Source organism: Lagenorhynchus albirostris, chromosome 4 (assembly GCF_949774975.1).
Source record: "Lagenorhynchus albirostris chromosome 4, mLagAlb1.1, whole genome shotgun sequence".
In the NCBI taxonomy this organism is placed as follows: Eukaryota; Metazoa; Chordata; class Mammalia; order Artiodactyla; family Delphinidae; genus Lagenorhynchus; species Lagenorhynchus albirostris.
The window spans coordinates 7,463,299-7,489,986 of NC_083098.1; the positions used below are offsets into that span (position 1 = coordinate 7,463,299).

The 26,688-nt window shown below is 39.1% G+C and overlaps 1 protein-coding gene and 1 long non-coding RNA gene across 2 annotated transcripts in view; one reads left to right on the forward strand and one right to left on the reverse strand.

Annotated features, from left to right (window-relative positions):
* Window positions 1-26,688, reverse strand: part of LOC132519630 (uncharacterized) — a 111,755-nt gene that overhangs the window by 68,267 nt on the left and 16,800 nt on the right. The window contains exons 4-6 of the long non-coding RNA XR_009540216.1: window positions 15,620-15,717; window positions 10,172-10,264; window positions 4,066-4,165 (exon numbers count right to left, since the gene is read on the reverse strand). This is a non-coding gene — a long non-coding RNA (uncharacterized LOC132519630). The remainder of the gene's footprint in view (window positions 1-4,065; window positions 4,166-10,171; window positions 10,265-15,619; window positions 15,718-26,688) is intronic.
* On the forward strand, window positions 5,672-19,841 carry APELA (apelin receptor early endogenous ligand). The gene is made up of 3 exons (XM_060147547.1): window positions 5,672-5,889; window positions 7,077-7,166; window positions 19,323-19,841. Exons 1-2 carry the CDS (start codon window positions 5,814-5,816, stop codon window positions 7,163-7,165), a joined length of 165 nt encoding a protein of 54 aa, XP_060003530.1. The 5' UTR covers window positions 5,672-5,813; the 3' UTR covers window position 7,166; window positions 19,323-19,841.

The following is a 26,688-nucleotide window of genomic DNA, read 5'->3' on the forward strand; positions in this document are numbered from 1 at the left end:
TTTTCTTGATGCCATTTGGTCAATCACTTTAACCCAGTAGCCTGGGTAAGAATCACCACAACGTAGGGGTTGTCTGAATGTTCCGCACATGTTGCGACTTTTACTATTTTTGTACTTGATATAACTGAGAGTCTAGTAAACCCATGACTGTGTTAATTTTTTTTTTTTTTCAGGTTTGCCAGGCATATGAGGGCTAGAAAGCTATCCATACTCTCAATAGTGTGTGCCTTTTTAGGAGTTATGGTTTCTTGTGAAAATATATGTTTTGGCTCAGATATTAGCTTGATGCAGCATTTATGATCAGTAATGTTTTTTCAACGAGAAGATCCTGGGAATATTTTTGAGTGAGCATTGTACTGAATAAATGCTTTAGCATACTCAGTGTTCTAACTGTATACATTTGATATCTCTAACATGTCTAATTCACCATTTCCTCTAAGCAGGGAGAATGCCGATTTTGGTCACACAAAAACAATAGTTTTTTTTATCTGCTAAGATTCTGTTTTCTATAACTTCTGTTGATAGTTTCTTCTTCAGTGTTCATTTGGGACCCAAGAATAGCAGTAGATAAATAAGGGAGGCCTAGGAGAACTAATGTAGGGAATGAAAACTGAAAAGCATGAGATTGGTCTAGACCCAGAGGTGGTCACAATGGAACCAAGGATCAAAGGAAAGATGCATACCAAACCAGAGGTCAGTCAATGTCCTGGTGCGAAATCCAGAGAGTTGGAAAGCAGAGAAAGGGAAGAAATGGGAAGCCAGGAGGAAATGAGGTCTCAGGCAGAAAACTGAAGTCAGAGCAAGATTGGGAAGGGGAAGTTAACACACCACCCATCCGAGCAACCAAGAATCAAAGAGGAAACACTCTTGGGAAGGGAGAGTCTAAACCCAAAGTCTGTCTCCACCAGGATTAGTTTTTTTGTTTGTTTGTTTTTTTGCAGTACGCGGGCCCCTCACTGTTGTGGCCTCTCCCGTTGCGGAGCACAGGCTCTGGACGTGCAGGCCCAGCGGCCATGGCCCACGGGCCCAGCCGCTCCGCGGCATGTGGGATCTTCCCGGACCGGGGCACGAACCCGTGTCCCCTGCATCGGCAGGCGGACTCTCAACCACTGCGCCACCAGGGAAGCCCCCAGAATTAGTTTTCAATGTTTCCATCTATGGGCAGGAGCTAAGCCCACCACAGAGACAGGTGGTTAACCAGGAATCAAGAGCAGATCCTGACAACATTAAGATCTACTTTACTAGGATACTTAGAGTGGAATTTTATTCAACAGTAAGTTAGATAACAAAGATATAATAATGAAGAAAACAGGTAAGATTTCCTACCCTCATGAAGGTAGGTAAATACAGGCTATGGAGCATAGGTACAGAACACAACTTTTCAGACTTGAAAGGTAACCTAATTTCTATCCTTATCTAGGTCCACTTCCACAAACAGCTATCCTAGCATTTGCTCTAATTAATTCCTGAACTCGTCTCTTTTTTTTTCTTATTCACTTTTTCTAGGAGATTTTTTTTTCACATATTCCTTTTCTTTGTTCCTATATTCACTTCTGGAGCCATTCTGGTTTTAAGTTCTCATTCATTTTTTTAATATCTCATGATTCCCATATCCAATTCAAGTCAATATGAATTCAATATTTCTAGGCTCCAAAGACATCAAAAGGAGAAAGGGCAAGTCTCTCCACTCAAGGAGATTTTATTTCTGCAGGAGTCCATATGTCCTCAAGAAGCTGTCAGACCAGGATGAATGTATGATGGCCCACACGGGAGGCATTATGTACTGTGGTGGTAAAAAGGCAATGATAACAGAGGACAGTTTCCAGATTCCTAGAACAGAACTGAAATCGCTTTCAGTTGGCAGGCATCAGGAAATGCTTATAGAGGAAATCTAATGAATTTATAAGAAAATTAAATTAAATTAGATAAAATTTAATGAGTAAACATTAAATTCAAGAGTAGGGACTGTGTCTGATTCCTCATTTTATCCCTAGTACCTAGAACCGAGCCTGGAATGTGGTAATAATTTAAGTACACAACAAATATTTGTTGAACTGATCTTGAATGATTGGATTAAATCCTGGACAACTAGTAGGACTCCAATCAAGTAAAACAGGGGCAAACAGAGCAGGTCTTTTCGAAGAAAAGAAAGACATGACGTGAGCAAAGATAAGAAAAGAGAAAAATGTGAGCAGAGGGTAGCCTAATTTGGATGGTTTGAAGTGTTTACAGAAAAGGCCTATTTGAAAGTTTACTGATTTTATATGAGACACGCTGGTTTCAGCATCGTGGTGAAAGCGTGTGCCCCATATCAAGGAAAATGGGGGAAGGAGTAGGTCAACCAGGCAGACTCAATTCAGATGTCTGGCTGCATGAGGCTAATAAGAAGGGGCCCAGGAGAGAAGTTTCAGGATGGAGAGAGCACTACTGTAGGGAGAGAGCTAGAGGAACAAAGAGTAAGACCCAAGTCGCGAGGAAGACGGGACAGGCGGGGTAGGGCCTCAGGACCAAAATCACAGGAGTAAGAAGCACTGGGCTGGGTGGACACAGGCCTCATCTTGGCTTTGCCATTAACTCTTTACTTTGGGGGCGAGTCACTTACTTCTGAGTGTGTTCTCTCATCTGTGAAATGGAGATGAAACTTACATCATACTATCATGTCTAAATAAGACAACTTTTGTTAAATACCTGACATATACAGTATACCACCATAAAAATAAGTATGTTTTCATAGAATTATATAGAGAATATGTTTACTTACAGAAGATATAGCAGTATTGGGTTGGCCAAAAATGTACGGAACATCATATGGAAAAACCCAAACGAACTTTTTGGCTAACCCAATACACTGATTTTCTAGGGCTGCTGTAACAAAGTGCCACAAACTGCTGGAGTAAAACAACAGAAACGTGTTCTCACATCATTCCAGGTGCCAGAAGTACAAAATCAAGGTGTTGGCCGAGTTGAGTTTTTCTTGGAGGCAGAATCTTGCCTCTCTCTTAACTTCTGGTGGTTGTTGGCAATCCTTGGTGTTCCCATGCTTGTAGTCGCCTAACCCCAATCTCTGCCTCTGTTGTCACGTGGCGTCCTCCTTGTATGTCTCTGTGTGTCTCCTTTTCTCACAAGGACGACAGTCATATTGGATTTAGGGCCCAATCTACCCCGCTATGACCTCATCTTAACTAATCACATCTGCAAAGACCCCATTTCCAAATAAGGTCACATTCTGAGGTTCCAGGTTGGCAGGAATTTCAACCCGGCATAAGAAGTATATTCCTAACTTATTCTTATTTTTTATAATAGCTTCGACAGGCTATTATTATAAGAACTAGGACTTGAGCCTTAGAGGGGAGGGGGACAAAATGGTTGAGATCCCAGGTCAGGAAATCTGAATTCCATCTATTCCTCTTCCCACGTGTGTAGCCTCGGAGGCTGCACCCTCTTTAGTGGTTAGTCTTCTCATCTGATAAACAGGGGGCAGACCTTCAGAGTGTTTGGGGAGGACTAAGGGAAGTAATGCGTGTGATGCACTTAGCATGGTACTGGCCCAGAGGGATGGCGTTCAGCTCACTCTAAGGAGGCCAACCTGTGCTGCAGATGGCAGGGGGTGGGGGGACAGGGGAAGGGCAAGGTTTCTGCTCACGTGAACGTGCCTCACCATTCATCCAGACGCAGGCTGAAAGCACTACGTGGACAGCCACTCTCATCTTTACAGTCTAGCTCTCTGCCACTAAGATTTCCCCAGGCCAGCTTGTTCAATGCTAACTCGAGTGATTTACCACCACTCTTGATCCATGACCCGTAGAGATGCCAGCTCACTGGTCACTGTCCAATGTCTAGCATTTCAGTTCACCCATCAGCTTTATACACTATATTATTGGACTCCGAAAACCAACTGCTTAATCATCATCGTCAACTTCTTCTTAAGTTATATTTGGAAAGAACAATTTAAAATATATGTAAATAAATAATGCCTTAACTTTCATAAATTTGTAATACATTTATGCATTTCTAATACATTACCTTGCTTTCTCTTTCAGGTGGAAAACCAGGTAGTTTACTTACATGAGTTAAATACAACACTTCACTGTATCCTGATTGGTGGGAACACCTTCCTCAGTACTTGCTTATGTTAGGTGTATTCTAGGAGTTCTTTGTTGGTCAGCTGGTAATGAAATACACAAATTTGAATCAGTTACGCAGTTTGTGGTAGTCACTATCTTATCCATAAAGAAGGTTGACCATAGTAATACCTTTGACTAGACATAGACCTAAGACTTGGACTGAAGTTATATTGTCAAAATCTGTATTGGTCTCCTGTTGGTTTGCTCGATTTAACACTCAGTTTTGTCAGCTTGCAGTTGGTTTTCCGGGGTGCTGTACTGAGAAGCTTACAGGGGGAGTAAAATCTGAACATTACCTTTGCTATTCATGAGGCACTTTTATATCATGAGTCCATACGCTTGTATTCAACTGATGTTACGGAATGATGTATAAATGCAGCAGGGCTGCATAGTGCCCTTTAACTCCCAGATGGGCAAATATTCTCAGGATTTTAAGAAAATGATTTTAAGAATTGCTGTATGCTCTTGCCTGTTATAAAGTTCATGGATAAGCAGGCAGGCAGGGATTCTTACTGACTGATGTCTAAGATAAGCAAATTATGCATTAATTTCAAACCTTAGGAAGCCCAAGGTTGTGTACCAACTACCTGAATCTAGAAAAGTGAAATGCAACAAACTTCCTGCCAATTCACAAGTTGCAGATGCTTTAGATTTGGTATTTGGGATCTACCTGAATTTGACTGTGTCTACACTATCATTTCCATTTACTTTATAGTTAAGTACAGTCATTTTCATTTGTAACAGCTACATATGACAGGCAAGGAAGCACTTAAAACCACAAGCGATCTTGGAGCATGTGTGTAAAAGATGACATGAGACTGCTTTTGTCTTCTGAGCTCATTCCTAATTTCTGTGTCCGAAATATATCAGCCACCATATATAAATCTTTTAACAGAACCCAGATTTCATGAATTTGTGGCTTGCCTGAACTTACTTTTTTAAAATCCTGGATGTACTGCAGATGAAAATGATCTCTATTACTTTAGAAATTGCACTTTACAAAATAAAAAAGATGAACATTTTTCAGATTAATTTCAGAACATTCTAAATCCCAGGAATGTTTATTGATGTAAACCCACATAGATTAAGCAATTTAGAGATTTGCGGCAAACAGGCACCACTTTGCAGTAGGTTTGGAAAAGAGAAAGCATTTCAGCACATGTTCCGCCACAAAGCATTTGGCAGTCTAAGTTAGAGCTTCAGATTTCCTTCTGAAAGGGACAAGAGACTTCCTGTCATTCCTCTGGGTTTCTGCATGTGACACCGATGTGCACAATGCAAAGTGTAAACAGATGTAAATGGTGAGGGAGGGAGCCCGGCCAGTGTGTGGTTCTACACACTCTCCACACCCTGCTCTGGGCGCAGTCCTCCTCTCCTCGGAGTCGGCGGCGGACATTTCCACCCAAGTCACAGGACGCTTGACTGGTTTATTTCACCAATATTTACTTATGGAAATCAAGGGGCGTGGCCGGGGCGGGAGGAGGGGTCTGGGGCCGAGGGGCTCCGACCGCAAAACAGCACCAGTAACCTTATCTGCAGGGATCATTAACCTTTCTGGAAAACGCAGCTGGCTGTGCTCTGAGGTTTGTCCTCAGAATGTGAGGAGGGCCACACAGATACCGCAGAGACTGTTCAAAGACTGTTGGGTTTACCTTACGAGCTTTTGCTCCGCCGTAGTGTGGCAGAAAAATGAGATTGCAACAATTCTTTTTTCTGTTTCTTGTTTTTATGATGAGTCTTCTACTTACCCCCGGACAGAGACCAGGTAGGACTTGGATGGATTTGTACCGAGTGACTTGTTTTCGTGCCTGTTTGTGTGAACGGGCCTCTGAGCATGACTGTGTCTCTGTCGAGAATCGCGTAGGTGTGCTTGGGGGTGAGTGTGTAGGATTTCAGAAGTATGTTATCTATCCCGTTAGGTCTGTTATTTGGATATTTAAAAAGTAGCTGGATTTTAGAATGATGATAAATATTTGACCACTATTTTTCTAAATTCGAAGAAAATTGATCCCAAAGCTATCATAGATATGGTGTCCTTATAAGTAAAAAGAGAGCCGTTATTTCTAGATATATAGTTAGATGTGTCACTTTAAAAAGTGCCATTTTAGTATTATTGTGCTTACAGAGCCAAAAAAAGTAAAAAATATGCATGGTCAAGATAAATAATATTAATTTACTTGACACATTTTTCAAGGATTGTATCAGTCATGTTGTTCTTAACTAACAGGGATTTAGTAAACAAAGTTATTTTAAAGTGCTTTTACTTCAGAACCAAATATCTAAGATTTCAAAGCACTGCCAAGTAAAAAAGAAAAAAAAAATTGGAAAGTTTTCTAAGGAAAAAGCCAACCCAAATTTAAATAGAAAGGTGACACCATTTATATCTAAATACTTTAGATTATTCCCTTGATAATATACTTCTCCATTTACAACAGAAAATGGTGCATAACTGGTTAAACATTGAGTCTCTGCCTTTTAGTTAGAAGTTTGATCACTGAGACTATTTCAAATGACGTTTCCTGGTCTGACCTCTTTACATAAATAAGAAAAAAGTTTCAAGTTAGCAATTCAGAAAGCAGCTGATCCCTTCTTACTGTTTATAGCAGTTGCTATTCAAATTGTTTCTCCTCTCAAAATACAGAGCAACTTGGACAACAGTCTTGTAAAATATTTGTGATTAATTCACTACGTAAACTAAGAAGTCTAGAAACATTTAGAAAGAAGTCATGTAGGAGAAGAATTTTACTATTAAATCCCACCATCAACAATGAACTGTTAGGAATACCCATCGTGAATTTGCATCTCATTAATTTTTTATATCACAATCACATCTGAACAGAGAGCAAATAATCACAGTATAATCTGGATCAAAAGTATTCCCTCAGTCTTCAGATTAAACAACTAATTTTCTGTAAACGCCCCTGATATTTTCCTCTTTTTTTTTTTTTCCAGCTAATTTGGCAATGAGAAGAAAATTGCACAGGTACAACTGCCTTCAGAGGAGATGTATGCCTCTGCATTCACGAGTGCCCTTCCCCTGAGGTACTTCTGATGGAAAGAGTTTTACTACATTTAGGCAATGTTCCAGATTACATATACCTGAGAATGCTTAAATGGCTTTAGAGTGATGTCAGTTTAAGGAATGCATACTAATGGTTTGCATACTAACAGTGAAATGAAATGATGTTTGGGAATGGCTTTAATCATTTAATGGGATGGAGGAGGAAAATGTAGGAAAATCTTGATAATTGTTGAACCTGAGTGATAGTTACGTGGGGATTAATACCATTGTGTGTGTTTGAAAATTTTCATAATTAAAAAAATCAGGCACGAGGATTATAAAGGTATTATAAAGGTATCTTGAAACACGTGTTTTGAAAATCCCTGACTAGCTCCCTATGCTGTCCAGAATAAGCACGTTTCCCATTCACACCACTCTATGCTTGAAAGCATTCGCACACGTTTGCCCAACACCACCAAGTGGATGATGTGTTAGCCTCAACACTTAGTAATTTATTCTTCCTGAAAATATTTCTTTTCATATATAAAATCAACTTAATATTAATGACATGGCAGCTTTCCAGCTTCACTAATAGAGTTGGTCATGATGGTTGCATCTTTAAGGATAAATTCTGAATAGAATTTTGTTCCTGATTTTACACTACCGCCATCACCAGTAATACTGCTTGAATCAGTTAACATCAAACACCGCCCAAGTTTGTTACTTCACACTAAAAAATAAGAAGCTTGACATTCCATTGTAATTATTTTAAGCTCTTTAATTCACATGAAATATAGCTTCCTTTAAAAAAAAGTCATAGAAATATCCCTCAGCTGGTTAACATAACACAGGCAGTTGCTCAATTAGCCTATTCATTTGGCCTGTGGACTGGAGCATTTATGGCACTATGCATCCAGGGAAAAGAATGATTGCTCTGCCTGGTGTTTAATACACGCTTTTCAAACCAGTGAAGACCCTGTAGTGGGATATTAAATAAAGGAAGAGCAGTTCAGTAACAAGCATTTACCAAGAGGACTGAGACAAAAACCCAAGTTCTCTACGCCTGCATCTGTAACAAATTACTCTTTGCTATCAAAATATGAAAAAGAAATTTGGTGGAGAAATCCAGAAAGATACAAGAGGAAGTTCTCGAGAAGCCAATTAATGGGGACTAAAACATGCTTTAAAAGTGTCTTATATGTTAAAAAATCCTTTGGTGTTTGTCGATAATGAATTTCAGTCTCTCATATAAATAACGGTAAAATCTGTGCTTAGGAGGAGTGGAGAAGTTCATGATTTTTCCAGCACTCCTCCACAGATAACAAAGAGGCATTTCACAGTAGCAAGGGAATTCCTGCATATGCAGGAAAGGATGCCTCACAAATGCAGACAAAAGCCCTTAGTCAGCCACAGGTTATATTGGCTTTCTCCCCCAAACACCTGCCATAAAAACTAGGGCTGTAAGTAAACAAGATAGAGTAGTGAAATTTGAATTGTCAAAGTTAAGGAAAATTTTGACCTATAAAGCAAATTTGTAAACCAAAGGGAAACGTAAGTCGAAGCCATATAAACTATTTAATAATAGCAATCCTTTACAAAAGTTGGGTAATCCTTTTAAAGAACTGCTCAGGTTACAGCATCCATTTTCTCAGTGTTTAGACTAGTCCTACATTCCAGCTACAGTTCTTTGAAGAATGTGTAAAAGTCACATTTTGGAATCCAGCATTAGTATAAGAGCCACTGAAAGAAAAACGTTCATTTCCCCACAGGGAACTATATTTAATATCCAGTGATCAACCATCTAGAAAAGAACATGAAAAAAAAAATATATGTATAATGGAATCACTTTGCTGTACAGCAGAAATTAAAACATTATAAATCAACTATACTTCAATAAAATTCTCTTAAAAATTAAAAAAAAAAGATAATTTCCCAAGAGCTTGGTCAACCAGTGCTCTAAGTGCTATATTCAAGTTTGATAGCATGATTCTCACTGCCCTAAATACTTGCATCTTTTTTATATGTCTTGCAACAAAGGTACTTTGACTACTAGATAAAAGCACTATAGACATAAGTAGTGGAACTCTGAGGCTGAATCTCTCTTCATTTGTCCCCCTCTGTTTTCTACGTGCTTTAGATAAAATCACGTGTCTTGACTTCATTCAGTTAGGGTCAAGGAAGACTGTAAAGGGATAGGTAAGGTAAACATTTGACTTTGAAGTTTTACAGATTAACCTTTTAGAGTGGTTTAGACTTTCAGCTCACTTGATGGGAAAGCCCGATTACATTTACTCCGTCAATTTTTCCTTCTCACAGAGTCCCCCTCAAAGATCCTCAGTGAGATTTCCTAACTGTTGAGATAATTAAATAGAAAATCTTGCCATATAAAGTTTATTTTCTAATACTTTTTTTTCTCACAAATATTTTGGCGTTACGTTCAGCCCTAAGTGAATTAGAGTGAAGGAAAGCAAAAGAAGGGTGTCAGGAAATCTGAGCTTATAGGTTGATGTGGAAATGAGGTAGGGTCTTTGAGGTGGGGACTCTGATGATGTCCCCTTCCAACAGTATTATCTCACTACAGCCCTGATTTTATCGATAAATATGTGCTCTAGGTAACGACACACTCCATTAACACATACTCTTTCTAGCTTTTTAATAATAGTTATAATACATGTTCATGGTATAACATTTTTTTCTAACAGTCTGGAAGAATACTGTAAAGTCAAAAGTAAAAGTCTTCCACCCTCCTCTGTTGCCCATTTTCCTTTCCCAGAGGTAATGGCTATGAAAATATTTTTGGTGAAGTTACCTTTTAAAATTGAGGCCCTTGATTACCATTCAAATGTAAATGCTTCTACTTCTCTATTTTCTGCCTTTTTAAAAAGAATTGTTTGGTAGAAGTATAGTTGATTTACAATATTGTGTTAGTTTTAGGTGTATAGCCAAGTGATTCAGTTATATATTTTTTCAGATTTTTTCCCACTGTAGTTATTACAAGCTATTGAATGTAGCTCCTTGAGCTATACAGTAGGTCCTTGTTGCTTACCTATGTTATGTATATCGTAGTTGTATCTGATAATCCCCATAGCCTTCACTTGTCCACTTGGTAACCGTAAGTTTGTCTTCTATGCCTGTGAGTCTGTTTAGTATATAGATTCAGTTGTATTATTTCATTCCACTCCGACGTTGGGTCTCTGTGTGCTTTCTTCACACCCAGACAACCAGCCTCCATACTGTCTGCCTTACTCCTACGCCCTTTAAGTCATGATTCCCCCCCACCCCTGACCAAATCTCTGCTCTGCCTCCAAACTCTATGCAACCGTCCTGTTGTCCTGGCCCTTCTCACTCTATTCTGCCTCTTTGTCTTATCCGAAAGCCAACTCTGCCTTCAGTGCAGAATCTCCACTTTAGGGGAGCACTTCACCTCCAACTTTAGTGGCGCTCTCTGCAAAGAACTCTTCTTACTTTTAAGCACCTCTGATTCCCATTCAGTTCTATTTCAAGACTTTAATGACCTCCAGTTTCCTTAAACTTTTTAACCTCCTTATCCAACTCACAGCAAGAGATGATTCCTCTTCCCATCGAAAATGGAGGTAATCAAGCTTCAAAACCAGACCCTGCCCTCAAACTACAAACATCTACATCTGCAGCGTCTTCTGTTTTCCCCTCCTAGTCTTTCATTAGGAGATTCCTTTCTTGGTTATGGTTCATCTCTCCACACCTCAGGAACCTTGATCCAACAATTACTGCCTTTCTTCCCTAGCATGTTCAATATGTCAAAACTGAGCTATTTCATCTTTAAAAAAAAAGAAAAAGAAAAAGAAAGAAGGTGCACCCTTGGCCCCATAGTGCTCTCTAGTGACCAGCTCAGGTTCTTCTCTGCACAGCCCAATTTCTTGAAAAGTGGCTACTTCCTTTCCTCCCATGTATTTTCAATGCACTGTTCCCACTGCATTCTGGGAAAGGTCCCTAGTGACTTCCTTCTTCTCAAATTCAGTGAACACATCAGCTGTCTCCGTGGGTCAAGTTGTAGAATGAATTTTCCTTGGTTTCAAAGATACCCTGCTCCCTTCTGACCATCTCTGGAATAAATCACTATTCCTTTCAGGACCTGTACAGGGTGTCCAACTGCCTACCTGGAATCACCTCAGCTGCCCTGCAGATACTTGAAGCCCATGGCCACAGTGCACATGCAGATCTCCACCATGGCTTCTGCACAGCTATTCCTGTAACTCAGCTCTCTGTTCCAATACCATGCGTGTCATCAGGAAGGACTTCCCTGATGATCCTTTATGTAAAAAAGCAGTACCAAAATAAAGTCTTAAAGCAATTCTTCAACCTGCCCAAGATACTTCCAATTTTCCTTTTCCTGGATTGTTTTTCTCCATAATACGTAATGCCATGTGACATAACATGTATTTACTCTGTTGTTGGTTTAGCATCTTCCTCTCTTCATTAGAATGTAAGTTTCATGAGAACAGGAACTTTGCTTTGGTCATCAGCTCTTCAGAAATATTTGACGAGCGACTGAATGAATAGCTAAAAGTAAATTCTTTAATTCCTTCCACTCAAATATGTCCCCTGTGTTCTCAAAGTTACTGTGTATTAGGCAGTGTGCTGTGAAATGTAACGTGGTACTGTCCCAACCTAAACTTCTGAGCAGAGTGCCCTAGTGTCCAGTTCTGTTCGGTTCCTCAGCCTGTCATTTCTACCTGACAACCTGCTTCCTCCTTTTCATCTCTTTACTACTATTTCAGTGCCTGTTATATCTCTCCAACATGACTGCCACACCTTACCTGATCACTCCAGCCTCCAGGTCTCTTTTGGAAAATCCATGTTTTGTTTTATCATCTGATCTTTTTAAACTGTAAATCCAATCATGTCACACCTTGATTAAAATCCTTAACTGTCTCTGTAGCCTTCAGGACAGTGAGAACTCCCATAATTTAACAAAGGACACATTACAAAGGGTACCTCTGCGGCATCACCTCTTCTCCCCTGCCCTTTCTCAGAGTGGATAAGAGTTAAGACAGGACTGCCTATGTTCTAGCTCTGGCCACACAGCTCACGCACTGGTGATCTCTGGTAAGTCACTTATCTCTTCTAAGCCTCCTTTCACTTCCAGACCTGGAAAATGGAGCTGGTAATGTAATGGTATGTACCTTATCGTAACTGTACCTAGCACATAGTAAGTGCTAAACAGATAGTAGCTAGAATTATTAACATGGCTTTAAAGTTAGTCCATTCTTCACCTCTTGCCCTTCCTCAAGCTACACTTCTGCCTACTTACTCTTTTCCTCACTATCAAGTCGTCCTTCAAGACACCTTCCCTGGTTTTGATACCCCTACAGATTTTATTAGATGCCCACTTTTTGCTCTCAGCCCCGTTTGCATATACTTCTGTCAAAATACCCGACTCACTGCCCTGTAATAATGTGTTAACTGACTGGACTCCTCCCTACCTCCGTCCACACACTAGAAATTCTCTGAAGGCAGAGTGTGGGTGTTCTGACTTTGTTAAATTAACATTTGTTAAGTGGAGCACAGAGCACAGAATAGTGAGCCTTACTGCAACACCTGACCACAGATATGTTGAAATAGAGAAGTTTATTACAGTCCTGGAGGAAGCACCGGGCATGCCTCAAGGGGCCACATGGGGAGGCCAAGGCAGAGTGCAGACAGAGAGAGGGGACCTGGGGGACACACGTGCCTTTAGTAGGGTCTGTGGTGGAGTCCTTTGGATTCCTGGGCAAGGGCCTGATAAGTCAATTCAGACCAAGAGCATGGTTTTGGTAAGCCCCAGGGGGTCTTACCTAAGGGGCACATAAGGTAACCAGGCCCTGGGAGACAGGGAGACTGTTGATCACAAAGGCTGCTGGGGCTTCACGTCAGGAACTTCTGTTTGCTTGTGACCTTGCACTGCTCTCCGGGGCATGTGCTTCGTTTGTGGGAGGCGCTGGTGTCAGTGTAAAGCCCCACACAAAATGCATGCCTGGCAGCAACACCATGGGGTAGCTTAGCTAGACTCTCATCATTGGGTTGCATTTATTTATCTTCCTATCTTCAGCCGAAAATAGTGCCTGGATACAGCAGACACTCCAACAATTTTGCTCAAAGAAACGAAATGAACCTTGTATCAATATTTATTGTCTTAGCATTTAAGAGGTACTACCGTCAGGCCCCAACACGCATTTTCAGCTTTATTTCCTGATATTAGCTGCCAGACTGAACTCTTCCTCGCTCATCTCACCAAGTGCAAACCCTGCCTCTCCCCCAGGGTTCTCTTCCAACTCCGTTTCCTACATGAGGCCCACCCTCATCCAAAGAGCTTAAAATAATGTTCCACTCTCAACAGTCACTGCATTTTTATCAGTAGGTTTTTAAAGTCATTTATCATATATTCTGCTTTATTTCATCAAATTTTACCAGTACTGGAATGTGAGCTCCTTGAAGATAAGACTTGGCCCCTAAAGTTTAGCCTATAAACCTTTATAGTGTGTGAATAGCGGAGAGCAGCTTGAAGTATAGGGGATTCTTGCATGGACTATAGTATCTGTAGGACGTCTTGCTCAAGACTAAATAAAATATAGAAAATTACTGTTTTCTCAGTTAATCATAGTCTAGTGTCTGAAGACCATGTCAGAGAAAATCCCTAATGTTCCTAATTTACCGATGAAATAAAACTTTTTTATAAAGACCCTGATGCCTTTATGATAATATATACAATATAACATAGTGAATATTTAAATATACAGCTAGGTTTTACATATATATTATTATAATACATGTACATTCCCCTATGCAAAATATGTATATGATGGACTAAAGCCAAATTTCAGAGTATTCTTCACTTTGGAAACTGATTTCTCATTACAAAGTGTGTAATAATTCTTTTTGCAGATATTTAGTTAAGGTAGCTGTTGTCTAACATGTTTAGGAATCTAAAATTTCTTTGTAGCATAAATTTTTTGTTTGTTCTCAATTATGTATTCAATTAGTGACCTAGTGATATAGGTAAACTTTATTATTGCATAGCGGTAATGTATTTGAAAAATATATTATTCTTTGACAATAACAAGAGAATATTTTTTAAGTGACTTGAGAAAAACAAAATCACTTATCATTAACTCCTTCAATACATTCCACTTTTGGATGTATTTTTTTTTAATAGTGATGTGTGATATTGAATGCCACAATTCTCTCCACACTACCAACAATATCAAAATGTGAGATGAATTCTAAACTTTCCTGATCTTAACAAAATTATTAGCAATTTTCACCAGAAACATTAAAAATCTTGTCAGTGTATCTACAATTCATCAGAATATTGCTAATTTATAATTAAAATCCTTGAGAGCTTACCTGTTACCACTCAGAATATTTATAAACAAAATAATAATGCAAACCACATGTCTTCTGCTTTGCTTTGTTAAAATTCTATTAGAGAAGAGAAATAGGCAGAATAGACAGGCTTTCCCAAGCCTCCTTCACTGGTGTTGGCCCTGCACACCTGTGGTCATGCCTAGAGCTTGGGTCAGCCACTGCCACTATTCTAACCCCATCAGGCCTTCCAGAGCATTGACCCTTGACTGGTCCCTTTCTCCTGCTAAGACTGTATAATTCATTAGTTCCATAATCGCTGCCAGTATTACACGTTTTCCTGCTGCTCTGTTTTCATCTCATTGTTCTGGAAGGAACCTGAAGTCTTCAAACAGGTATGTTATTGCTGCTGGAGAATACATAAGAAGTCAGATTGGAAATGCTTCAAATTCTTCATCGAATCCCAAACTGTACAGCAAACCTACATATCTGTGGTCAACTTGCTGCCTTGCGCTCCACAATAACTGCTTCTAACTTCTTCTATTCACCTCAAATTTTAGGCCCTAATCTTCAGGCAGATGGCCTTGCCTCATATCACAGAGAAAAGAGAAGTCATCACATGGTATATCCCTCAGCCTCCAAGTACAAAACAAGACTCCCATCTAATCCCCCTCCTACTCTGCCCACCCTGACCCTCCTCTTCCTCTGGGTTTCATGGAAGGTCTGACCATTGCTCCATCTGTGTATGGATCCCTTCCCTTCCCACTTTCTCAGGAATCTCAAACTGCCGCTTTCACACTTGTCTTCATGCTCTCTGCCCGCTGGATCGTTGTGTCCACATGGAGGTGAGGTTTAAACGCTGGTAAGGCTACGTAGTAAAACAACACACGCACACACTCCTTAGTCCAGGCTCTCGAATGAGTCTTCTGTACTCCTCGTCTCCAATTCATTATTTTCCATGCACATTTTAACCTACTCTAATCTTACGCCTTCTTTAAAATAACGTCAATCATCTTCATTTGCTTAGTTTTCCCTCTGATTTCTCAGCAGAATTTAGCAACTGACTACACTCAATCTGCAAAACTCCCTTCCCTTAAATTCCAGGATACCACACTTATACTTTTCTGCTAAGTTCTCAGCTGACTCTCTGGCTCCTAGGCAGGTGTCATCTTACCTGGAAAGACTTGCACGGCGGAGTTTCTCTACTCTCTCCTGCTCCGTTTCAGCCATTCCTTTGGCCTCCGTTACCTCTTCACGCGGAGTGGTAATACTCTGCAGGAAAAAAGGAAGATCATCTCAGTGAGAACAAGCAATGCCTATTTATTCAGAGCTCGCTATGGCAAGGGAGTAAGCCACCATGGCTATTTGGCTATTAAGAATAATTCTGGGAGGGACGGTGGGAGGAAGGAAGGAAGGAAGGAAGGAGGGAAGGAGGGAAGGAAGGAAAAAAGAAAGAAAGAAAGAAGATAAAGTAAAATAAAATAGAGTAAAATATAATAAAGTTATTAAATTAAAAATAATTATTAAGAAAAAAATTAAAAAACAAAAATGGATGTATAGGGCCTTAGGACAAATGGTGGAAGCAAAGCTATACAGACAAAATCTCATAGAGAAGCACACACATACACACTCACAAAAAGAGGAAAAGGGGAAAAAATAATAAATCTTGCTCTAAAGTCCACCTCCTCAATTTGGGATGATTCGTTGTCTAAAGGAGGGAAGAATAATTCTGTTCTGAACGTTCACGTACAAGTTTTTGTTTGAACGTCTTTTCAGTTCTCTTGGGTGTATACCCAAGAGTGAAACGGCTGCATTATATGGTTACTGTGTTTGACTTATTGAGGAACTGCCAAACTATTTTCTACAGTGGTTACAGCAATTTACATTCCTAACAACAATATATGTGTTGCAATTTCTCTACATTCTCATCAGTACCTGTTATTATAGCCATGCTAGTGCATGTGAAGTGGGATCTCGTGATTTTGATTTACATTTCCCTAATGACTAACAATGTAGAGCATCTTTTCATGTATCCACTGGCCATTTGTCTATCTTCTATGGAGAAACAGCGATCCAAATCCTTTGCCCATGTTTTTCAATTGACTTACTTGTCTTTTTATCGTCAAGTTGTAAAAATTCTTTATATATTTTGAATACATGGCCCTCATCAGATACATGATTTGCAAATTAGTTTCTTCCATTCTATTGATTGTCCTTTCACTTTCTTGGTGTTGTCCTTTGAGAACAAAAGTTTTTAGTTTTTTTGTTTTGTTTTGTTTTATTTTGTTTTTTTTTGCAGTACGTGGGCCTCTCACTGTTGTGGCCTCTCCCGTTGCGGAGCACAGCCTCCGGACGCACAGGCTCAGCGGCCATGGCTCACGGGCCCAGCCGCTCCGCAGCATGTGGGATCTTCCCAGACGGGGGCACGAACCCGTGTCCCCTGCATCAGCAGGCGGACTCTCAACCACTGCGCCACCAGGGAAGCCTAAGTTTTTAGTTTTGTTAAAGTCCAGTTTGTCTATTTTTTCTTTGGTTGCTTGTACTTTATATGTTAAAACACCATTGACTAATCCAAGGTCACGTATATTTACATTTATATTTTCTTCTAAAAGTTTTATAGTTTTGTATCTTACATTTATGTCTATGATCCGTTTTGAGTTAAATTTTGTGTATGGTGTGAGGAAGGAGTCCAACTTCTTTTGCATATGGATATCCAATTGTTCTAGCACAATTTGTTGAAATTACTGTTCTTTCCCCCATTGAATTACCTTGGCACTACTGTCAAAAATCTGTTGACCACTAATGTAAGGGTTTATTTCTGGACTCTCAGTTCTATTTCACTGATGTAATGTCAATCCTTGAACTAATCCTATAATAGTTCTATTGATGATTGCATTATTATAGCAAGTTTTTTAATCAGGATGTGTGAGTTCTCCAATTTTGTAGTTCAAGATTGTTTTGGTTATTCTGGTTCCTTGAATTTCCATATGAATTTTAATATCAGCTTGTCAGTTTCTGCAGAGTGGCAGCTGTGACTTGGATAGCATTATCTTTAATCTGTAGATCAATGTGGGAAGTATTGCTATCTTCACAATTATGTTTTTCAATACATGAACATGGACCCTTGAGCAACACGGGTTTGCATTGTGTAGGTCCACTTACGTGGATTTTTTTTCACTAAGTAAGTGCCACAGTCCTACACAATCCATGGTTGGTTGAATCTGTGGATGCAGAACCACAGATACAGGGGGACAACTGTAAGGTTATACGCAGATTTTCAACTGTGTGAAGGGTCAGTGCCCCTAATCGCCACGTTGTTCAAGGGTCAACTGTAATCAGATCTAACTTAGTTTATCTCAACATTTTATAATTTTTTAGAATACAATTTTTATACCTCTTTTGTTTAGCTTACTCCTGATATTTTATTCTTTTGGTGCTATTGTAAGTGGAATTTTCTTAATTTATATTTTTGAATTATTCATTGCTAATATATAGAACTGTAATTGATTTTTGCTTATCGACCTTATATCCTATAACCTTAATGAAATTATTAATTCTCATAGATTTTAGTAGGTCCCTTAGGATTTGCTATGTATGAGCTCATGTCATCTGCAAATAGATGTAGTTTTACTTCTTCATTTCTAATCTGGATGCCTTTTCTTTTCCTTGTCTAATTGCCCTAACTAGCCTGGTGCAATGTTGAATAGAAGTGGTGAGAACAGACATCCTTGTCTTATTCCTGATCTTAGATGGAAAGCATTCAGTCTTTCACCATTAAGTATGATGTTATGTAAAATGTGAGGTCAAAAATGTTGCGGGAGTGGGCAGTAAAAGTGCAAATTTGTTAGAATGTGTTGGAACTTAAGGGATCCCTTAAGTTAAAGTTTACACTTTAAACTTACACAATGTTGTTATATGTCAATTATATCTCTATTAAAGCTTTTAAAAAATTTATACTGCCTAGAGAAACCCTGGCACCAGTAATTCTCTTCCTGTAAAATATCCATGATCCTCTTAAGTGAAAATTAGTTATATTTTTCCCTACCATATATTTAAAATGTATTGCTAACTACTAATTATTAAATGGTCTTGTAGTATTAAGAATCCTCAGAACAATTTAAAAAAATTGAAGTATAGTTAATGGACAATATTACATAAGTTACAGGTGTGCAATATAGTGATTCACAATTTTGAAAGTTTATACTCCATTTATAGTTATAAAATATTGGTTATATTCCCTGTGTTGTACAATATATCATTGTAGTCTATTTTATACATAATAGTTTGTACTTCTTAATCCCCTACCCCAATGTTGCCCCTCCCCGTTTCCCTGTCCCTAAAGGTAATCACTAGTTTGTACTCTATATCTGTGAGTCTGTTTCTTTTCTGTTATATTCACTAGTTTGTTGTATTTTTTAGATTCCACATATAAGTGATATCATACAGTATTTGTCTTTCTCTGGGACCATTCTGTTTGTTAAATAAAATACCCCAAAGTAAGATTTTGGTTCTGATATCTTTCTTTAACCTGCTCCAAATAACCTTCCTAGCTGGTATAAATATCAAAAATCAATGTCCATAATATTAAAAAAAAAAAGTTGAGAGTACCAGTGTGGGTCACTGAGCAAATCAAGATTATTAGATGAAAAATAATTTAATGTAAAACCTCTTTAATAGCATATATTCAGACTTTTAAACAAATACAGTGCTGTATTTATATTGAAAGGTAAGAAAATATGAAGTTGCTTGCAGCACTGAAAAACCGTGGTAACTTTTCATAATTCATCGGCTATAAAAAGAAATTAAGCATGAGTAAATTGGTCTGCTGGATAGCATTTCTTATTATGTGTTTCTTTCTCCTTTGCTTCCAAATCTAGATCTTCTCTATCTAACTTCTCCAGATCTACCAGAAGAGGAGTGAAGGAAAAGATACCCACCCACGTAATAGTGTGATTGATTAGAAGTTTCTGTATGAAAAGGAATTGTTTGAAAGCAATGGGATGGTTTATTAGTTTCACACGATTCTCTTCTTTCTGGTTTCTCTTTAGAGAGAAAATAAATTCAAAAGCAATTCCAGTCTGAAGTATAATTATTTGCTTGCATAACAAAATTCTCTTATCTTTTTCTGCACATTATTATTCTTACCTGGTTTAAGAAGAAAAACTCTTTAATGTCTTAGAACTCTCTAACAGTAAAAAGTGTAGGAGTTTAAAATTGTCCTTTCATATTCTTATAATTTTCCGAAGGTATTAAAATTACTTTTTATATGTTTGAGTGATTGTAAAAAAAAATCCTAAATCTGAAATCAGTTGCATTGGCTATTTGGCTTTGCAGAATAGGGAGAAAATTATTCGTTCATTGATTATTTATATAGAGAGACTAAGAAAGAAACTATTAACTGCTATCAATGTTATATAATAGGCTTTAATGTTTATGAACGTACTTTGAATAATATCCATTTATAGTTGTAAAATAAAGTCTGAAATACTAATTGTAGTTCAGTTTATATTACAGCTGAAATGTTTATTTCTGAACCTATTTTTCAACATGTCATCATAAGAAGCCAATGTCTAATTTCTTTTGAAGTTCTGTTTTATGCCCTTCATTCATCTGTATAGACAGCTTCTTAGAAAGGCCAACTTAAAATTGAAATTTAAAATACACTGGGCTTCCCTGGTGGTGCAGTGGCTGAGAGTCCGCCTGCCGATGCAGGGGACACGGGTTCGTGCCCTGGTCCGGGAAGATCCCACATGCCGCGGAGCGGCTGGGCCCGTGAGCCATGGCCGCTGAGCCTGCGCGTCCGGAGCCTGTGCTCCGCAATGGGAGAGGCCACAACAGTGAGAGGCCCGCGTACCGAAAAAAAAAAAAAAAAAAAATACACTTATGCCAATAAAGTCTCAAGCAGAGTGATGTCTCCAATATCTGAGTGCTCATCATTCTGCTAGGCTTTATTTGGGTGTGGTGGTGAGACATGTAAATAAAAACTCAGAGGGAATTTAAGGATATGATTACCAAAGAAGGACATTATCCTAAGTCTGCATTGTACTGATAATTAGTTGTTCTCAAGTTGTTAAATATGCTCCTAATTTGTATTTATTCAAAGACTGTTAGCTCACTGCCATAAAGTTTTAATTATTTTACTGTAAGTTAACGCTATATATGAAATTTACATATTCATATCTTGACTAGAAATTTTACTTTGTAAACATTCTAGAGTGGGAGAAGCCATAAACCTTTAATCCCGATTTTGCCAAAATAAAAAATTGAGATTTATATATAAAGAATTTGAAATATAAATTCTGATACGTGAAAGTTTGTCTCCCTTTCATAGCTTGTTAACAGTGTTTTGGGGGGATGGAAGGTGCTTATAAAAGTACTGTAATTAAATTTACACACAAACAAAAGATATTTTATGAAATGTGTTATTTCATTATTTAAATTGGATATTTGGGGGGAACTCTAAATGGTTTTCTAGACGAATTATAATTCCTTTGCACAAGTGCATTTAAGTAGAAACATAGCTATTAACAATTACATTTGTTGAAAACACATATGTACTTATTTATATAATTTGTACAGAAAAAGAAAAGATTCATACAGCTCAGATACATCTCATGGAATACAAGCCTACACTTTTGCAAGATCAGACTCTCACATTCACAGAAAAAGTTAAAAACCAGCCGTAATTAAATGGTTATAGATTTCTGCTCATACAACTTCAGTAATTGTTCAATAAAACACTCAGTGATTTGAGTGTCTAGTTGTCCTTACTTGTGTAAGTTCAGAGTATTGAGCACAGCATGGTAGAAATGTTCCTGTACTTGTCTCTTTTTCCATTGTTCCTTTTCATTGGGGCATTTAAGACTGATCATACCTGCCAGTGCAGATCTTTTACCTAATTCAAGATTATCAGAGGAAAGGCAAAGATTCTCACAAAATTTATTTAAAAACTCAATAACCAGTGGCATGTACGTTGAAAGTGGCACACCAGCATAAGTCCATGGCAGTGGAGCCATGTTTTATTCACTGGCAAGGTGAAGGGTGAGACCAGAGGAGTGTCAAATATGTGTACTTTCAACTTTACCTTCTCTGTGATTTGGTGTTTGTTTTATTATTTTTCTATTAAAAGTTCTTTGCAATTTCTAACATTTTCAGAACACAAAGGAAAATAAATTTTATATAGTTTAATCAAGATAGCTAAGGGTATCAGAAGTAACGGTGCCACCTCAATTTGGAGTCATGGGTGAGTCAGTGAAGTGAGCAGATACAGAGTAGTGGACCAAAGAAGAGACGTAAATGTTGATCCCTTCTTTCTTGGCTCAGTCCCTTCCAAACTCCATGAAATCAGTGAGGGCTTTGGTCCCTTCATCATTTTCACTCTCCTGGTGCCAGTACTAGAATAAGTGGGCACAAAATTTAAGGGTGTGCCCAAAACCTCAGTAGTCAAGACAAGTAACAACATTTTTGAAAAGAAAAAGGACAATGAACAAAATATCAAGCTTTTAGATAAGTACAGGATGAGCTGAGCCATGTCAGAGCCTAAGGAAAAAGATAAAAATTGGAAATTCTAGTCCTATCAGTAACTATAGCCTTGTTTTAACACATTAGAGCCTGAATTCCAACCCTCCGTTTCTTCCCTTTGTTCTCACTTCAACAAATGACTTCACTCCCTAAACTCCAGATCTATATTTCATCTTCCATTCTTGGCTTCCACCTGGCCAGAGTGATCAAGGAAAGAACACCGGATTCTAGCCCCAGCTTCATTTTATATCTAAGCTCTCATCCTACTATAAAATCATATAATTGGATTCCAATGAGTCTTGGTAAGAGACAGTGTGGTTGATAATTTGAGGCTCTGGCCCGTCAGCTGCTCTGCAGAAAAGTCCTATCAACCTCCTCTGGAAATTCGTCATCTGATTGTACACGAAGAATCCACAAGAACTACCTACACCATCTCCTGACTGTACACTTTCAGGATTATCACATTACTCTATTTTTGCAAGTTATTATGATACCTTATATCAACTGTTCTGTGGCAGTTGCTATGGAAGTGGCCATATAATATTCTTCAAAGTCTTTGACTTGGTGTTAAGAGCAAAGAATATTTTGGTATATAGCCATTTCTGTTTTTCTATTTTTAATGTAATGTTTCCTGTGATGATGTGTTAGTAGGTCAGTTTGCCCACTATTTTCTTCCTTCCAAAGGAAGGAAGCTTTTGTATTTCATAACTGATATAGTTATGCTTAACTAAATATGACTTGTATAAACTGAGCCACAAGTGTCATGAAAAGTTCAAATACTATAAGTAAACCAAAACAAAAATATTTCTAATTTTTCAGCATTTGGAAAAATCTTTTAATAATATTAGCTTTGAAAAATGAAAAAAAGTTCTAAACTTGCAATCTGTTTTTAAAAATCGTGTTTTCTGTTAAACACTCTTTTCCTGTGATAAGACTTTAGATGACTGTTATTCATATTGTAATTTTTGGCGTTCTGTTTTTAAAGTGTTTGAGCCCTCTTTCTTTTTTTTTAATTATCTAGGTTTAATTTAAAGTGCACTTGTTAGTAAGGATGGGACAGAAGAAGGGAGAAAAGAAGGGGTTCCGCCTCTGCAAAGTGATTTCCCCAAAACCTTATGGGATTAAGTATCATTTTGCCCGTTTTTAGATGAGGAAACAGGAACTAAGAAAATGAGAGTAACACTAGCTACATACAGCTAGTAAATTAATAGTAGTACTTGGAATACAAAGCCAAGCGCCTTCCAAAATATGCTCTTAAGCACTAGGATATAAGAGAAGTTTTAAACTATTTATTAAAGCTACAAATTATATAATGTGAAATTAAAAATAGTTTCCTGACCTGCAACTGAAAAATGAAGAAAAATGTCTGGTTCATGGGTTTACGCCTTTGAAATCAAGCAGGACCCTGTGGGCTCTCCCTGGGTACAAATCCTTTCTGTGTCCCCCGTTTCTTGTTTGTAGGAAAAAAGGCTTCAGCATCCTAGACTTTCCCTGAGTACCAAAGGGCAGATTCAAATAGTTGCTAATCAGGGAAGTGAGAGAATGCTAAACCAAAGGAGGAGCAGTCAAGAAACAGTAGTGCAGGGACTTCCCTGGTGGTGCAGTGGTTAGGAATCCACCTGCCAATGCAGGAGACACGGGTTCGAGCCCTGGTCTGGGAAGACCCCACGTACCGTGGAGCAACTAAGCCCGTGAGCCACAACTACTGAAGCCTGCGCGCTCTAGAGCCCGTGAGCCACAACTACTGAGCCCGTGAGCCACAACTACTGAGCCCACGAGCCACAACTACTGAAGCCCACATGCCTAGAGCCCATGCTCCACAACAAGAGAAGCCACTGCAACGAGAAGCCCGCGCATGGCAATAAAAAGTAGCCCCTGCTCGCTGCAACTAGAGAAAGCCCACGTACAGCAACGAAGACCCAACACAGCCCAAAATAAATAAATAAATAATAATAATAATAAAATAATAAATTTATTAAAAAAAGAAAAAAGAAACAATGCAGCCATGGGTGCACAGTCCTGGTTCCTCCTGAAGGAATATACATAACTCTATCTTTGAGTTCTTCTGTAGGAACTAAGGCCTCAACCCAAGGGGAGGATGGTAACTTCCAGCTGAGCAATAGATTCCTGGAGCACTGCTCTGTTACCTCACCACCAAGCAAACAGAATAAAGTCACACACCCTGCAGCCCTCACCCCAAATTTTGCCTATAAAAACTTCTCCTGGAAAACCATCAGGGGGTTTGTGTTTTTTGAGCACAAGCCACCCATTCTCCTTGCTTAGCCCTTGGCCTCACTTTTTGCACTGAGGCAGATCAGTGTAGTGATCACCACTTCAGCTTACTTAACCAGAGATCTGTGTATTTCTCTGTTTGTACAACTCATACTTAATTCAACAAAGTTTGGCTTCATTCCTCCCAATTTTCTTTCCTCTCCTTTCAAGGACTTTTAAAAATTATTCCGTTTACTTATCTTTTAAAGAGAAAAAAGTATCTGCATAAAATAAAACTCTTTCTTTTGTTTATTGTCATATTTAAGCAGAATATTTTTTATTCTAAAAATAATTGTATCAAAATGAGACAGGAGGGAAGGGGGCAGGGCACAACCTTTATAAGAATGACATAGCCATTGAGCATACAACAAAAACTGGTTAGAACCTACTGGGCCCAAGATGGCTGAAGATTCAACTTCCAGTAGACTTTGAGCCTCATTATATGCTCACTGTGATACATTAGCATATGCTAAATTGAAACAGGAGGGAATGGGATAGGGTACATCTTTTAAAAGAATGACATAGCTGTTGAGGACATGACAAAAACTGGGTAGAACCAACTAGGTCCAAGATTGATACTGAGCAGGGCCTCCATGACCTGCCTCCATGACCTTCCCTGAGTTCCAACCGGCAGATTCAAACAATTGTTAATTAGAGAAAGGAGGGGATGTGAGACCAGGGAGAAACAGTCAAGAGAAACAGTAGTGCAGCCTTGGTGCAAGGTCCTGGTTTCCCATCAATGGATACACACAGCAATATCTTTGAGCTGTTTTGCAGATACTGAAACCCCCTCCAGGTGGGAAAATTTAACAACGATGGTATGCTGCCCACAAGCATGTAGACCCCAGGGAACCTGAAGGTTGATGATGCTGACTCCTACTTACCTCACCACCAACCAATCAGAAGAATGTCCACAAGCTGATCACACGTCCTTTGAACCATTACTATAAAACTTCTCACTAACCTCTCCAAGTGGGGACACATAGTTTTTCGAGGCAGGAGCCTGCTGTGTCCCCCTTTGCCTCACAAAGAACTAAAGCTCTCCTTTTCTACTTCACCCAAAACTCTGTCTCTGAGATTGGATTCAGCACCGATATACAGAGAAGCTGAGCTTTTGGCATCAAGATGGTGAAAGATTTAACTTCCAGTGGACCTTGGGCCTCATTATATGCTCATTGTAATACGTTAGCAGATGTTAAATGACACAACCACAGGTGCCACGACAGTTCCGAGGCTGACCATAAAAGCTCAAAAAGTGGGCGGTGGTCCAATTCCTGGAAATCTCCACCCCCTTCTCCAAAACAGTTGGAATACTCCTCCCACTCATTAGCCTATGAAATTACCCAGCCCATAAGAACTAGCCACCCCATACTTTGGGGCCTCTCACCTTCCGAGATGGCCCACACTCCGTCTGTGGAGTGTGTTTCTCCTGGTGTTGTTCTTGCCTTTTGAGACAGACCACATTCTGTTCATGGAATGTGTATCTCTCTAAATAAATCCACTTCTTACCTTCGCTTGGTCTCTCACTGAATTCTTTCTGCAACAAGACACCAAGAACCTAAGCTTCATTAAGTCCTGAGACCAGGTATGTGATCTCAATTAAAAGACAGGGGGTCAAGTCCTGATCTGGGTTTTGGCTGGGTTCAAGTCCTGGCCTGCGGGTCCAAGTCCCAATCTGAGTTGCATGGTTTCAAAATGACACACCCACAGGTGCCATGACAGTTCAGAGGCCGACCATAAAAGGCCAAAAAGTGGATGGTGTCCCAATTCCTGGAAATGCCCGCTTCCCCAGAATAGTTGGTATAATCCTCCTACTTATTAGATATGAAATTATCCAGCCCATAAAAACTAACCACTGTATATCATTTCGGGGCTGCTCACACCATCTGAGACAGACTGCATTCTGTCTTTGAAACGTTTATCTCCCAGGGCTGTTCCTGCCTTCTGATATGGACTGCATTCTACCTGTGAAGTGTGTATCTCTAAATAAACCTGCTTTCACTTAATATGGCTAGCTCTTGAATTCCTTCCCACAGGAAGCCAAGGACCCTCACTTGGCAGCCCGTCCCAGGGACTCACCTGAGACCTGGGACATGACCATCCTCTCTCACCCCATTCTCCTGCAACAAAAATAACTTGGCTTTTTCTCTTTAAAAAGTTGTTTTCAAATGGCAAAGAAAGTAAATACATTTTACTGTTGTGTTTTGTTTTAAAAAAGGGTTTACAAAACAAAATGGCACACATAGACCTGCTCCCTCTAAATCTCACTTCTGCAGGAAAGAGGTATAGGCATTTTTAGATGAATTTATAGATAATGTACGTGTGCATATGTATAAACGCACAGAGACATGCCTGTGTGTGCCCATACGTACACACATACATATATACGTTTCACACTACATATTAGAAGTTTGCTGCGTGCCTTTGCAGGCATATGCAGGAAGGGGAAGG

Coding starts and splice junctions, on each gene's coding strand:
- APELA (XM_060147547.1), top strand. CDS start 5,814: ATGAGATTGCAACAATTCTTTTTTCTGTTTCTTGTTTTTATGATGAGT. Junction 5,890..7,076: donor TACCCCCGGACAGAGACCAG/GTAGGACTTGGA, acceptor TTTTTTTTCCAG/CTAATTTGGCAATGAGAAGA.